The sequence below is a fragment of the Hemiscyllium ocellatum genome, chromosome 6, assembly GCF_020745735.1.
Source record: "Hemiscyllium ocellatum isolate sHemOce1 chromosome 6, sHemOce1.pat.X.cur, whole genome shotgun sequence".
NCBI classification, from domain to species: domain Eukaryota; kingdom Metazoa; phylum Chordata; class Chondrichthyes; order Orectolobiformes; family Hemiscylliidae; genus Hemiscyllium; species Hemiscyllium ocellatum.
Window position 1 is genome coordinate 71372974 of NC_083406.1, and position 14102 is coordinate 71387075.

General features: G+C 40.9%; 1 protein-coding gene across 1 annotated transcript in view; it reads left to right on the forward strand.

Moving 5' to 3' along the window:
- LOC132816742 (PC3-like endoprotease variant B) overlaps window positions 1-14102 on the forward strand; it is an 876366-nt gene that overhangs the window by 347551 nt on the left and 514713 nt on the right. The window contains exon 4 of the mRNA XM_060826651.1: window positions 8272-8389. Coding sequence (XP_060682634.1) covers window positions 8272-8389 — 118 coding nt within the window. The remainder of the gene's footprint in view (window positions 1-8271; window positions 8390-14102) is intronic.

Here is a 14102-nt window from a genome sequence, read left to right on the forward strand (position 1 = left end):
CATTTTAACAAGAAAATAGATTATTTGACTTGGGTTTTTTCATCAAAAATAATACATCCTTTTTCTGAAGTTTTTAATCAGCAAACCAAAGATAATAGCTTATTGTATGGTGATTTCTGAAATGACCTAACAAGCCAACCTATTGCAAAATAGATAGAATTAGCTAGAAAGTCTCAAATAGGTATGAGACTGGATCCACTATCTGGCACTGACGTGGGCACTGGAAAAGATGGTAGTAAAAGGTCCTCCTTACTAACTTTTGGGGGTGAATGTCACAATTGAGAGAGTTGTCTCACAGACTAATCAAGCATCAGTCTGACCTAATCATATTCACAGAATTATTCCTTGTGGGAAATGCAAAAGACAAAACTTTGGCTATGTCCCGTCCCACTGGTTACACAGTGACCGCACAGTCAGGTAGGAAACCTCCCCAGAGTGTCGATCTTGTGAAGCTCCAATACAGGATGACATACATGCCAAGAGAAGGCTGGGTAGCTCAGTTGGCTGGATGGCTGGTTTGTGAGACAGAATGATGCCAACAATGTGCATTTAATTCCTGCACTCGTGAGATTACCATCAAGGACTCTCCCTCTTGATCTCTTTCCTCCCCTGAGGCATGGTGACCATCAGATTAAACTACAGCCAGTCACCCTTCCCTTATGAGAAAGCAACCCTGTAGTCTGGTGAGACTATGGTGACTTTAACTTTATTTCGTTGCTCATTGGCACAAACATTGGGTGATGGAGTTACTTCATTCCACAATTAATGGATCACATTTAAATTCTGCAATGCTGCTGTGTCTAGTCGTGAATGATGGCTGACAATTAAGCAACTCACTGGAGGAGGAGGCTCCACAGATATCACCATCCTCAGTGATGGGGAACGCAGCACATTGTGGCATAAGAAAAGGCTGAAGCATTTGCAGCAATCTTCAGCCAAAGTGCTGAATGGATGATCATTTCGGCCTCCACCACAGGTCCTCAGCATCACTGATGCCAAACTTCAACCACTACTTCATGATATCAAGAAAATGCTGAAGACTGGATACCACAATGGGTTCTGACAACATTCTGGAAATAGTACTGAAGACTCCAGAACTAGCCGTGTTCTGGAGTCAGTCTATTCTAGTACAACTGTGACACTCCCATCTGTTTGATAATATGGAATACTGCCCAAATAGCTCCACAAAATGTGAAAAAAGGTCTCTGGCCCGAAACGTCGAATTTCCTGTTCCTTGGATGCCGCCTGACCTGCTGTGCTTTAACCAGCAACACATTTTCGGTTCTGCCAGAGCCAGTCAGTTTTTTAGCTCATTTAACCTGAGTGCAAAAATAGACAAAAGAGCTGAATTCCAGAGGGGAAATGAACATGATTATCCTTCACTTCACAGCCACATTTAACAAGGGTGTGGTGTCAAGGAGCCCTGAAAGAAAAAATAGGAGTCGATGAGCATTCAGATGGAGCTATTGGATTTTTTGCTATTGAAATGATAACAAGATTGTAGGAGGTCAGTCATCTGAGTTCCATCTGTGCAGTAGATCCCCAATGTAGCTTTCTCAGGCTGACCATGTTCATCTGACCTTCCCTCCTTCATAAAATTGGACGTAGGAATATTTACTGATGACTGCACAATGTTAACCATTTGTGACAAATCAGACCTTGGAGGAGTCTGTGTTGAAATGCAACAGATACAGACATTATCCAGTCTTGGGCTAACAAGTGACAAGTATCATTCACACCTTAAAAAATGCCAGAGAATAACCTATCTCTGATGCTCAATGGCATGAGCATCACTGAATTCACTCATTATCAACATCCTAGGGTTACTATGCCAAGGAATTAAACTGGACTAGCAATAGTCTCTTATGACAGGATACAGCCAGTGCCAAAATTGAGGCACTGCGAGTGGTTCATCTCTGGTGGAGGAGGCAGAAGTGCGAAAAGGCAATATTGGGAGGGGATTAATTGCTAAGATGAGTAGGCCGGCAGTTCTGCAGCTCTAGACATGATTCCAAGATGGTATGCTGCCTTGCACATGCTTGGATCAAGGATGTCACGTAATGGCTGGAGAAAATTTGAAGGGAGATGGTGAAGATTTGTTAAGGGAAGTTAATTGAATTTATTTGAATTTTTTTAAGTAACCAGGGTAATGGATCTGATACAGTCGACTTGGACTTCAACAAAACTGTTGATGTGATCTCATGGCAGACTGATCAAGAAAATGGGCCCATGGAATCCAAGGCAAAGCAGCATACTGAATCCAAAATTGTCTGAGAAGGGTGATAGTAGAGGAACGTTTGTGTGATTGGAAGTCTGTTCCCAGTGGTGTTCTGCAGAGCTCTAAGCTGGGGTCCTTTCTGTTTTTAGTCTATATTAGTAGTTTTTTTTCAAATGGTGGAATGTGGGCAGCCCTGGCTGACCAGCATTTCTTGTCTGTCCCGAATTTCCCTTGAGAAGGTGGTAGTGAGCTATCTTCTTGAATCGCTGCAATCTGCACATTGTATGGTGACAAACAATGCCATTAGGGAGGAAATTCCAGGATTTTGACCCAGCAATAGTGAAGGAATGGCAATATATTTCAAGTCAGGATGGTGAATGGCTTTAAGGGAACTTGCAGATGGCACTGTTCCCACCTATCTGCTGCCTTTGTCTTTCTAAAGGGAAGTGTTCATCGGTTTGGAAGGTGCTGCTTAAGGTGATTTTCTGCAGTATATATTGAAGATAATAGACATTGCTTTTACTGAATGTCAGTAGTAGAGGGAGTGGATGCTTGTGGATGTGGTGCCAGTCAAACAGGCTGCTTTGTTCTGGATGATGTCAAGCTTCTTGAGTGTTGTTGGAGCACACGTTCAGGCAAGTAGGCAGTATTCCATCAGGATGACTTTATGCCTTGTCGATATTGGACAGGCTTAGGAGTGTCAGGATGGAGTCACTCGACATAGTATTCCCAACCACTGCATTTATCTGGGGACTCCAGTTGAGTTTCTGGTAAATGGTGAGTCCAAGGATGTTGAGGAAGGGATTCAGTAATGGTTGCACCATTTAGATAGTCATTGCCTGACATTTGCATGGCACAAATGTTACATGCCATTTGTCAGCTTGAGCCTGGATATTGTCCAGATCTTGTTGCATTTGAACATGGACTGCATCTGTGTCTGAGGACTCATGAACATTGTGCAATCATTGGCAAAGATGCCCACTTCTGACTTTATGATGGAGGAAAGGCCATTGATGAAGCAGTTGAAGACAGTTGGGCCTAGTAAACTACCCTGAGAAAGTCCTGCAGAGATATCCTAGAGCTGAGATAACTGACCTCCAACAACCACAACAGCTTCCAATGTGCCAGGTATAACTCTAATTAGTAAAGAGTTTGTTCCCTGATGCCCATTGATTCCAGGAGAAAGTAAGGACTGCAGATACTGGAGGTTCAATGTCAAAGAGTATGGCCCTGAAAAAGCACAGCAGCCAGGCAGCATCCTAGGAGCAGGAGAGTTGATGTTTCGGGTGTAAGTTCTTTATCAGGAATGTCTGGGCTAATGCCCAAACATCAACTCTTCTGCCCTTCGGATGCTGCCTGACCTGCTGTGCTTTTCCAGCACCATACTTTTCGACCCATTGAATCCAGTTTTGCCAGGGTTCCTTGTTGCCACACTCTGTTGAATGTGGCCTTGATGTCAAGGGCTGTCACTCTCCCCTCCTCTCTGAAATTCAGCTCTTTTGTTCATACTTGAATCAAGGCTGTAATGAGGTCAAGAGCTGAGTGTCCCTGGTGGAGCCCAAACTGGGCATCACTGAGCAGTTATTGCTGGGCAGTTGCTGCTTGACAGCACTGTTAATGACACCTTCCATCACTTTACTGATGATAGAGAGTACACTGAAGGGGCAGTAATTGACTGAGTTGGATTTGTCCTCCTTTTGTTTACCGGACCTGCCTGGGTAGTTTTCCACATTGTTGCATAAACGCCAGTGCAGTAACTGTAGTGGAAGAGCTTGGCTGGGGAAACTGCAAAATTTGGAGTACAACTCTTCAACACTATTGCTGGAATGTTATCGGCGTCCTTAGCCCTTTCACTATCCAATGCCTACAATCATTTTTTTTATCACATGGATTGAATTGAATTGGCTGAAGACTGATCACTGTGCTGCTAGGGATCACTGGAGGAGGCCGAGGTGGATCATCCACTTGGTGTTTCTGGCTGAAGATTTCTGTGAATGCTTCAATGTTGTCTTTTGCACTGCTATTTTGGGCTGTTCCATCATTGAGGATGGGGATATTTGTGGTACCTTTTTCACCACTCAGTTGTTTAATTGTCCACTATCATTCACAATTGGATGTGGCAAGACTGCAGACTGTAGATCTGATCCATTGGTTGTGGGATCAGTTAGCTCTGACTGTCACTTGCTTATGCCTTTTGACATGCAGGTTGTCCTGTTGGGTAGCTATGATATGGAGATGCTGGCATTAGATTGGGTGGGAAAGGTCAGAAGTCTCACAACACCAGGTTATAGTTCAACATCTATTGGCCTTGCTGGTGACTTCTGGCCCTCCTCATTTTTAGGTCTGTCTGGTGCTGCTCCTGGCTCGTCCTCCTTTGCTCTCCATTGAACCAGGGTTGATCCCCTGGCAGATTGTGTTCAAGTACTATTCTGCTGGTGTTGATGATCCACAGTGCCGCATTGATGTCTTGAATTGCTAAATGTATTTGAAATCTATCCCACAACATGATGGAGGGCATTCTCACTGTGAACCTGGGTCTTCATCTCCCCAAGTACTGTGCCATGGTCACTCTTAGTGATGCTGTCGTGGTCAGATGGATCTGCAGCCTACAGATTGATAAGGATGAGGTCACGTTCATTTTCCCCTCACCACCTGCCATAGACCCAGTCAAGCAGCAATCCTGATTCAAAATATATTGTTGTTCCTTCACTTTCATTGGACCAAAATCTGGGACCTCCCTCCTGAATAACATTGTTGTTCTATCTCAACCAGCTGGACTGCAGTGGTTCAAGAAAGCCGCTTACTACCACCTTCTCATGGGCAATATGAGACAAGCAATAAATGCTGAGCCAGCTAGCAATGGCCTCATCCACTGATTGGCCTCATCCAATCCAGCAGCAATATTCTTTTGGACCCGACCAGCTTGATCAGTAGTGCTGCTGCCAAACCACTCTTGGTGGTGGACAATGATAGCTCTCACCCAGAGTACATTTTGTACTGTTAGCGCCCTCAGTGCTTCCTCCAAGTGTTGTTCAATATGGAGGAGTACTAACTTATCAACTGAGGGAGCACCATACATGGTAAACATGAGGTTTCCTTATCCACATTTAACCTAAAGCCATGAGACTGCATGGAGTTAAATGTAATAGTACTGATCAGGAAGCCTGCAGATTACATGAATATTTGATGGAGTGATAAATAGTGAGGAGGGCATAACCTGCAGAAAGTTCCTAATGGACTGGACAGATGGGCAGAAAAATGACAAATGGAATTCTTCCTGGAAAAGTGAGAGAGAATGCACTCAGGGAGGGCTAACAAGGCAAGGGAATACACTGTGAATGGCAGACTCTGGAAAGTACTGAAGATCAAAGGAACCTTGGCATGCATCACCATAAATCTGTAAATGTCATAGTGCAGGTAGATAAGATGATTCAAAAGGCGCATAGGATGCCAGCCTTTATTAGCCAATGCATTGAATACAATAGCAGAGAGGTTTTACAGGAGCTTTGTAAATTGCCTCTTTTTCAAACTCAAACTTTCTAGTCTTAATAGCATCCTAGTAAATATTTTTCTGCATTCTTTCCAGTTTAACAATATCCTTCCTATAGTAGGGCAACCAGAACTGCACACAATACTCCAAATGTGGTCTTCCTAACGTCTTGTACAGCTGCAACAAGACGTCCCAACTCCTATACTCAATGCTGTGACCAATGAAAGAAGCCACCTTCACCATCTTGTCTACCTGTGACTCCTGTACCAGCAGTCACAGTTTAACGATACAGGGTAGGCTATTTAGAATTGAGATGAGGAGAAATGTTTTCACCCAGAGAGTGGTGAGCCAGTGGAATTCTTTGGCACAGAGAACAGTTGAGTCCACAAGTACTGTGCCACGGTCACTCTTACAGACCCTGTCATGGACAGATGCATCTGCAGTCTGCAGATTGGTAAGGAAGAGGTCAAGTTCATGTTTTCTCTAGTTGGTTCCCTCACCACCTCCCATAGACCCAATCTGTTTTCAAGATGATGTTCTTAGATGGAAAGTGTATGGGGTGACAGTGGGAACAGCATCCTGAGCTGGATGATCAACCATGATCATAATGATTGTCAGGGCAGGCTGGAAGGGCCAAAGGGCCTATTTCGGCTCCAATATTCTCTGTTTCTATGTGATAGAGATGGCTTGGATTATGAGGGCTACAGATATGATAAATATGAAAGCACCTTTTTTCCATTAGTGCATGAGGTCAATACCAGGAAGCATAGATTTAAGTTACATAAAAGGCGAAAAGGAAATTTGACAAGAAATGTTTTCACCCAGAGGACAGTGGGAGTCTGGAATGCTGCCTAAAAATGCAAATTGAGACAGAAACTCTCATGACATTCAAGCAGTATTTAGGTATTCAAAAGTGTTTCCATACCCTTCAGGGTAGCAGCAGACTATCTACAAGATACAGTGCAGAAATTCACCAAGGCTCCTTAGACAGCGTTTTCGAAACACACAAACTCTAACATCGAAAAGAACAAAGACTGTGTATACATGAGAGCACCACTCACCATCCTGATTCAAAATATATTGTTTTCATTGGGCCAAAATCTGGGATCTCCCTCCTGAATAACATTGTCGTTCTACCTCAACCAGCGGGACTGAAGTGGTTCAAGAAAGCTGCTTACCACCACCCTCTCATGGGCAATAGGAGATGGGCAATTAATGCTGAGCCAGCCAGCAATGGCCTCATCAATTGATATTATTTTATATAAAGAAACACTCCAGTTTGAGTTCTGAATGTACATTAAACAACAAATAATCAAATAAGAATAGAATGTGTGGAAATAAAATAACATTGACTGAAAAGAAAATAAATAGCGGTGATTAAGTAGAGCCATTTCTTACATTTCTGCCTGTAATGTTCTGTAGCATGGGAAAGACAACGATGTGAATAACATTTCTCTTAATGAAAATTTAGAAAATGGCTGATTCCACACAACTAATAACCTGCTAACCAAATAGTACACTTAGAAATTGCATATTTCAAGCATTATGTTCCTACAGTTTCAATAACACTTGTAAAGAAAAAGTTACATTTGCACTTTTGTTTTGTAACTTAGGACTCCGAATAGTGAGATGAAAAATATTTAAACAAAGAATCTGATAGATGTTTAATGAAATAAACAATACGTGGATTCCATTTTTGTTTGTACCCCTTATTCATTTAGTTAGCCAGGAATGTTAAAAGCACCAGGTGGCAACTTTATTATAATCTAGATTAAATATTTGTTTGGTAACACATCATTTCCACTGTTTTGATGCATGAAAGCCATTTTAATTCAAGGTAGGTTGGCACTGGTCATTATTTTAACTTGATTAGGGATCCAGTAAACATCACAAAGCTGGGCCCAAGATGTCACCTATACATTGGATCACATCATTGTTTCTTTATACAGGATTTAATAAAACTGTCTAGTGGCTGCAGAGTCAGCAGTTCTGTACCACAGTACTACACAATATAATGGCAGGGAACAAAACATGAGCTTTATAAATATATAAAACAAAACACAAAATAGTTAAAATGTGTTTAGGATGTGTAATAAAAAGGCCCATTCATTTAAAGAAAACTGAAAATATTATAACGTTATTGAAATTATATATTTCTCTTGATGTGCCATTAATATTGGTGGTTATTTCAGAAGCTATTGTTTAGAACAAATTCCATGTGACATCACTAGAGGGCTCTATGACAATGGTTGAAGGTTGGCTGCTCTCAAAGGTAACAAAAGGTATTTCAGCGTTCAAAACACAGTAATTTGATTGGTGGACAGGTATCTGATTATTTACCACTGATATACTGTGTCATAGTAAAAATGTGCATTTTACAAATTTATTGTAGATTTTCATCTGATTTAAAATGTGAAATGTGGTTAAATGTATGAAATAAAAGGGTGGAAGATGTTAAGTGTGTTCTTGTTTAATAGCAAATTACTCCCAAATTAGTAATAAACAATAAAATTAATGTGTTTTATACATTACCCTAATTTTAAGCACTAATTCTTTCATCTAGGTCAAATGGGCTGAACAACAAGATATTCATGAAGTGGAAAAAAGAGACAAAGCTCTTTTGCCTGATCTTCCATTCCTTTCCAAAGAGTATAGTATCAGCTCATTCTTTGAAACACTAGGTAAGTAATAAATACCCAAACTCTTAAATCATATGGGGTGAGAGAATTTGCTGTCATAACAGTCATAATGGATCATTACATGTCTGTCTAAAAAACAAAAACACCAGAACAATGTGAAGAAGGAGAGATTTCTTTTTGCCAACGGAGTTTCTTTTTCCAACAGAATTTGTGTTTGTCGAATTTTGATCTGCAGAGTAATTTATTTTTATTTTGACAGAAAAAATTATGTAAGAAGTATAAGTGAAGGAGGAGAGATTGTTTGTTTAGATACAGAGCTTGTGGCGAAGGCTACACGCCCCCGGATGGCTCTGGAGAGAGTGTTTTGATTTGATTTATTGTAGTCACATGTACCTAAATACAGTGAAAAGCTTGGCTTTGCAAGCAGTACAGCTAGACTGTAGCAAAGAAGGACATACAGATGATAGGATGCTTATACTGAGCAAAATATACAAGTTTACAGCTGCACAGGAGGTGTGCAAAGCAAGATCAACATTATTTGAAGTTAGAGAGGTCCATTCAGAAGTCTAGTAATGGCAGTGAAGAAGTTGTTCTTGAATGTGCTGATATACGTCTTCGAGCTTCTGTAGCTTCTGTCTGATGAAAGTGGTTGGAATGGAGCATTACCGGGGCGGGAGGGGTCTTTGATGATGTTGTCAGCCTTTCCGGAGCAATGAGAAGTGTAAATGAAGTCCATGGATGGGAGGTTGGCTTCCATGATAGTCTGGGCTGGGCACACAACTTTCTGTAGTTTCTTACGGTTCTGGGCAGAGCCATTGCTGTACCAGGCCATTATGCACCCAGACAGTATGCTTTCTGTGTTGCATCTGTAAAAGTTGGTGAGGGTCCTTTATGGACTTGCAGAATTTCCTATGCTGCCTGAGGAAGACGAGGCGTTGTTGTACCTGCTTGACCATCATGTCTATGTGGGAGGTCCAGGACTGATGGTCATTGTCATTCCCAGGCACTTGATGCTCTCGATTGGTTCCACCTCAGCTCCATTGATGTAGGTAGGAGCGCTAATGATCAGTTCTTTTGTTTTGCCGACATCAAGCTAGATGTTGTTATCATTTCGCCAGGACACCAAACATTCCATCTCCTTCCTTGCCATAGGTGGGCGGGTGTCCGAATGGTTGGTTTCGGCCTCTAACTAGGTCTGGTACTGCCTCTTGGCATCTCTGATGGCTTTGCGGAGGTCATATCTGGGTTTTCTGTACAGGCCTAGGTCGTCTGAATTGAATACTATATTTAGCAGGCAGTGGATTTCCTGTTTCTGTCAAGGTCTTGTATGCACTTGCTAATGAAGCCAATGACAATGTTGGTGTACTCTACTTTGCCTGCTGAATTCTTGATTATCAAATGAAAACTGAGTGTTGGATTATTTGAGGAAGAGTCATTTTTTCATTTGTTCAGCTATGTATTTGATTTCTGTTTAATAGTCATGTTTTTTTCCTATTTTTTGCGTGCTTAATATTAAATCTGTGGGTAAGGAATGGTAGTTCATTTTTATATATAATGTGCTATTGAGACCTGCTTCTTTGGCTTGATGTCACTGAGGACATACAAGAGACACAGAGTGTGATGACTAGTAGATTTAAAGAAGTGATTACATGGCAGGATCAGTCAGATAGATGGGTGACTGTCAAGAAAGGTGAAAAGGTAGTTCAGAAGTCTCCTTTGGCTATTCCTCTCTCAAAGAGATATTCTGTTTTGGGTACTTTTGAAAGAGAGAGTCTTCCGGAGGAAAATAGAACTGGTAGTCAGGTCTTCAGCACTAAAAATGAATCTTCTTTTAAATGGGGTTTGTCAAGATTGAAAAGAATCATTGTTACAGGGGACTGTCCTGTTCAGGAGCACAGACAGGAGATTCTGTGGCAGTAACGTAAATCTAGGAGAGTATATTGCTTTCCTAGTGCCAAGGTTAAGGATGTTTGAGGCATAATTGCCAAAGGGGCGAGCGAGAAGCCAGAAGTTGGACACATTGGTAGGAATGACATAGTTCGGGAAAGGGTTAAAACTTTGCAGAATGAATATAAATGGTTCAGTAGAAGGTTAAAAAACAGAGCATCAAAAGTAGTAATCTCTGGTTTGCACCTGGTACCATGTTTTAATGCGGGAAGGAATAAAAGGATAAAGGAAATAAATTGATGGCTGAAGAGATTTCTTGGGACAGAAGAGACTTGTTCAAAGAAGATGGGTTTCATCTGAACTGGAAAGGGATTGATATCCTGGCAGGGAGGAGGGAAGGATGGAGGAAGGTGGGGCGAGGGGGTTGGGGTTGCTGGACAGGGGGTGTTGGTTGTGGGGGGGGGAAGGGTGGTAGACTTTCTAATTCTATTTCGGGAGCCTGCAAACCTTTATGGATGTTGGGGGGGGGGGGTAGCTTCCTTATTAACAGTTAATTAAATAGAAAGACGGATGAGGATAGTTCTGTATCAGAAAACAGCAAGTTAATTAGAAAACACAGACAAGAGCAAGACAGAGAATGAAGTAACTCTGAAGAAGTAAACTGCACTTATTTCAATGTATGAGGTCTTACAGGTAAGGCTGATGAGCTCAACGCATGTTTGGGAACATGGGACTGGGACGTCATAGCCAATACAAAAACTTTGCTGAGGCAAGGAGAGGACTGACAGTTCATTGTTCCAGATTCTAGATGCTAAGGGACGAATAGAAAGAGAAGCAGGAGAAGAACAGGAATGGCATTTTTATTAAGGAAAATGTTACTGCTGTAATTAGTCAAGATATTTCTGAGGGTTGGACCGAAGGGTCTGTTTCCATGCTGTACATCTCTATGACTATGATTCGAAGCATTGACTTGGAAAATTAAAAGTTTTAAGTATTAAAGATTCAGGTGGTGAAGAATTTGTTAAATGTGTTCATGAAAATTTTCCTTATCAATATGTAAATATTCCTACTTGAGAAGAAGCAAATCTTAACCTTCTCTTGGGAAATAAGGCAGGGCAAGTGACTAAAGTATTAGTAGGGGAACAATTTGGGACTACTGATCATAATATTATTAATTTTAAAATAGCTAAAAGGATAAGTCTTCCATAAAAGTTAAAGTTCTTAACTGGACTAAGGCAAATATAAAGGATATGAAATAAGAACTTTCAAAAGTTGATTGGTGTGAATTATTCACAGGTAAAAGGATGACTGACAAGTCGGAGGCCTTCAAAAGTGTGATATCGTGAGTTCAGAGGCATTATGCTCCTGTTAGAGTGAAAGGCTAGGCTGCTAAGACTAGGGAACAATGAATGAATAAAGATATTGAGGTTCTAGTTAAGAATAAAAATGAATCCTATATTAGAGATCGACACCTGTGATCAACTGAATCTCTTGAAGAGTATAAAGAGTGTAAGGCATCCTTAAGAAGGAACTCAGAAAGTCAAAGTGGAAATTTGTGATAGCCTTGGCAAATAAGATTAAAGATAATCCAAAATGATTCTAGGGGTACATTAAGTGCAAGAGAGTAACTAGATTGAGTAGAACCCCAGAAAGATCAATGAGGTTGTCTTTGTAATGCATCTCAGGAGATGGAAGAGGTATTAAATGACTATTTTGCATCAGTTTTTACTGTTGAGAAAAAAATGGAGGCTAGCGAACTCTGTAAAATAAATATTATTATTTTGAAAACAGTTCGCATTACAGAAATGGTAATGATGGAGGTCATAGAAAACAATAAAGGTCAATAAATCTCCAATATCTGATCAAGTGTGTCTCTAGGCATTGTGGGAGGCTAGACAGGAAGTTGTGGGGCCCTGGCAGAAATACTTGTATCAGCTATAACCATGGGTAAAGTAGTGGAGAACTGGAAGGTGGCTAATCTTGCACCATTGTTTAAGAAAGACTGGAAGGAAAAGCCTGGAAACTCTCGACCTGTAAGTCTGACATCAGCGGTGGGTAAGTTGTTGAAGGTGTTTCTGAAAGATAGGATTTACATTCATTTGGAGGGGCAAGGATTGATTAGGTATAGTCAGCATGGTTTTGTGCGAGGGAAATCATGTCTCTCAACCTGATTTGAGATTTTTTTAATGAAGTCACCAAAAAGACTGAACAGGGCAGAGCAGTAGACATTGTTTACTTGGATTTTAATAAAGTTTTGACAAGATTCCACATGGTAGACCAGTTAGTAAAGTTAGATCACATGGGATTAAGGGTCAGCTTGCTAATTGGATCCAAAATTGGCTTGACAGTAGGAGACAAATGGTGGCAGTGGAAGCTTGTTTTTCAGACTGGAGGCCTGTGACCAGCAGTGATCCACAGGTATTGGATCCACTTTTGTTTGTCATTTATATAAATTATTCAGATGAGAATGAAGGAAGCTTGGTTAGTAATTTGCAGTTGACACCAAAATTGATTGTATAGTGGACAGTGAAGGTGGTAATCTAAAAATGCAAAGAGATTTTGATCAATTGGGTCAATGGGCTGAGGATTAGTAAACGTAGTCAAGATTGGAGTGCTGCTGGAAAAGCCCAGCAGGTCAGGCAGCATCCGAGGAGCAGGAAAATCGACATTTCGGGCAGGAGCCCTTCATTAGGAATTCCTTCACTGTCCACTATACAATCAATTTTGGAATTCTTGATGAAGGTCTCCAGCATCTGCAGTCCTCACTTTCGCCTAGTGGTAAATGGAGTTTATTTTGGGTAAATGCGAGGTTTTTCATTTTGGTAGTACTTACAAGGATAGGTCTTATACAATACAGGTAGTGTCCTGGGTATTGTTGTAGAATAGAGAGACCAAGGGCTTCAGGTACATATTTCTTTGAAATTTGTGTAACGGTGGATGGTGCTTAGAAAAGCATTTCGCACACTTGCCTTCATTGTTCAGACCTTTGAATATATTGAGGTTGTACAGGTCATTGGTGAGACCTCCTTGAAATACTGTATGCAATTCTAATTACCTGATTATAGAAGGATATTATTAAACTGAAGAGGGTTCAGAAAAGACTTATCATGATCGCTCCAGGAATGCAGGGTTTGAGGTATAGGTATTTCTTCTATAACACAATGGTTGCGTTCTTGTGCAACCCTGCATGACAGAAAAATCCGCTTTAGATACAGCGCTTCAAGAGTCGGCAATATAATTGTGTTACTGCCAACACATTTTAAAAGTTTTCGCTTTAGAAACAGTATCCCCAAATCGTCAATAACGTTACAGTAAATTTGTGTTAACAAAATCCATTTAATAGCAGAACAACATGATTAAAAACAGATTGGGACTTTTTCCACTGGAGCATAGGAGGTTTAGGGGTGGCCCTATAGAGGTTTTATAAAATCATGACAGACATAGATAAAGTGAATGGCAAGTGTCTTTACCTTAGAGTAGGGGAGTTCAAAACTAGAGAGAACATTTTTAAGGTGAGAGGAGGAAGATTTTAAAAAGACATTAGGGGCAATATTTCTGTACAGAATGGTTTATACCTGGAATGAACTGCCAGAGAAAGTGGTGGATGCAGGTACACTTGTCACATTTAAAACAAATTTGGACAGGTTGGTGAATAGGAATGGTATGGAGGGATACTGGCCAAGTGTGGGCAGGTGGGACTAGTTTATTATGGAAACATGTCAGCATGGAGTAGTCGGACCAAAGAGTGTGTTTCTGTGCTATATGACTCTATCTTATATTTTTAAACCCAGTCTCTGTTCCAGTTTTTCAATTGTGCTGTTATGGTAACATTGATCTGGTTCCAGTTTCACATTGTACTTGATGTACT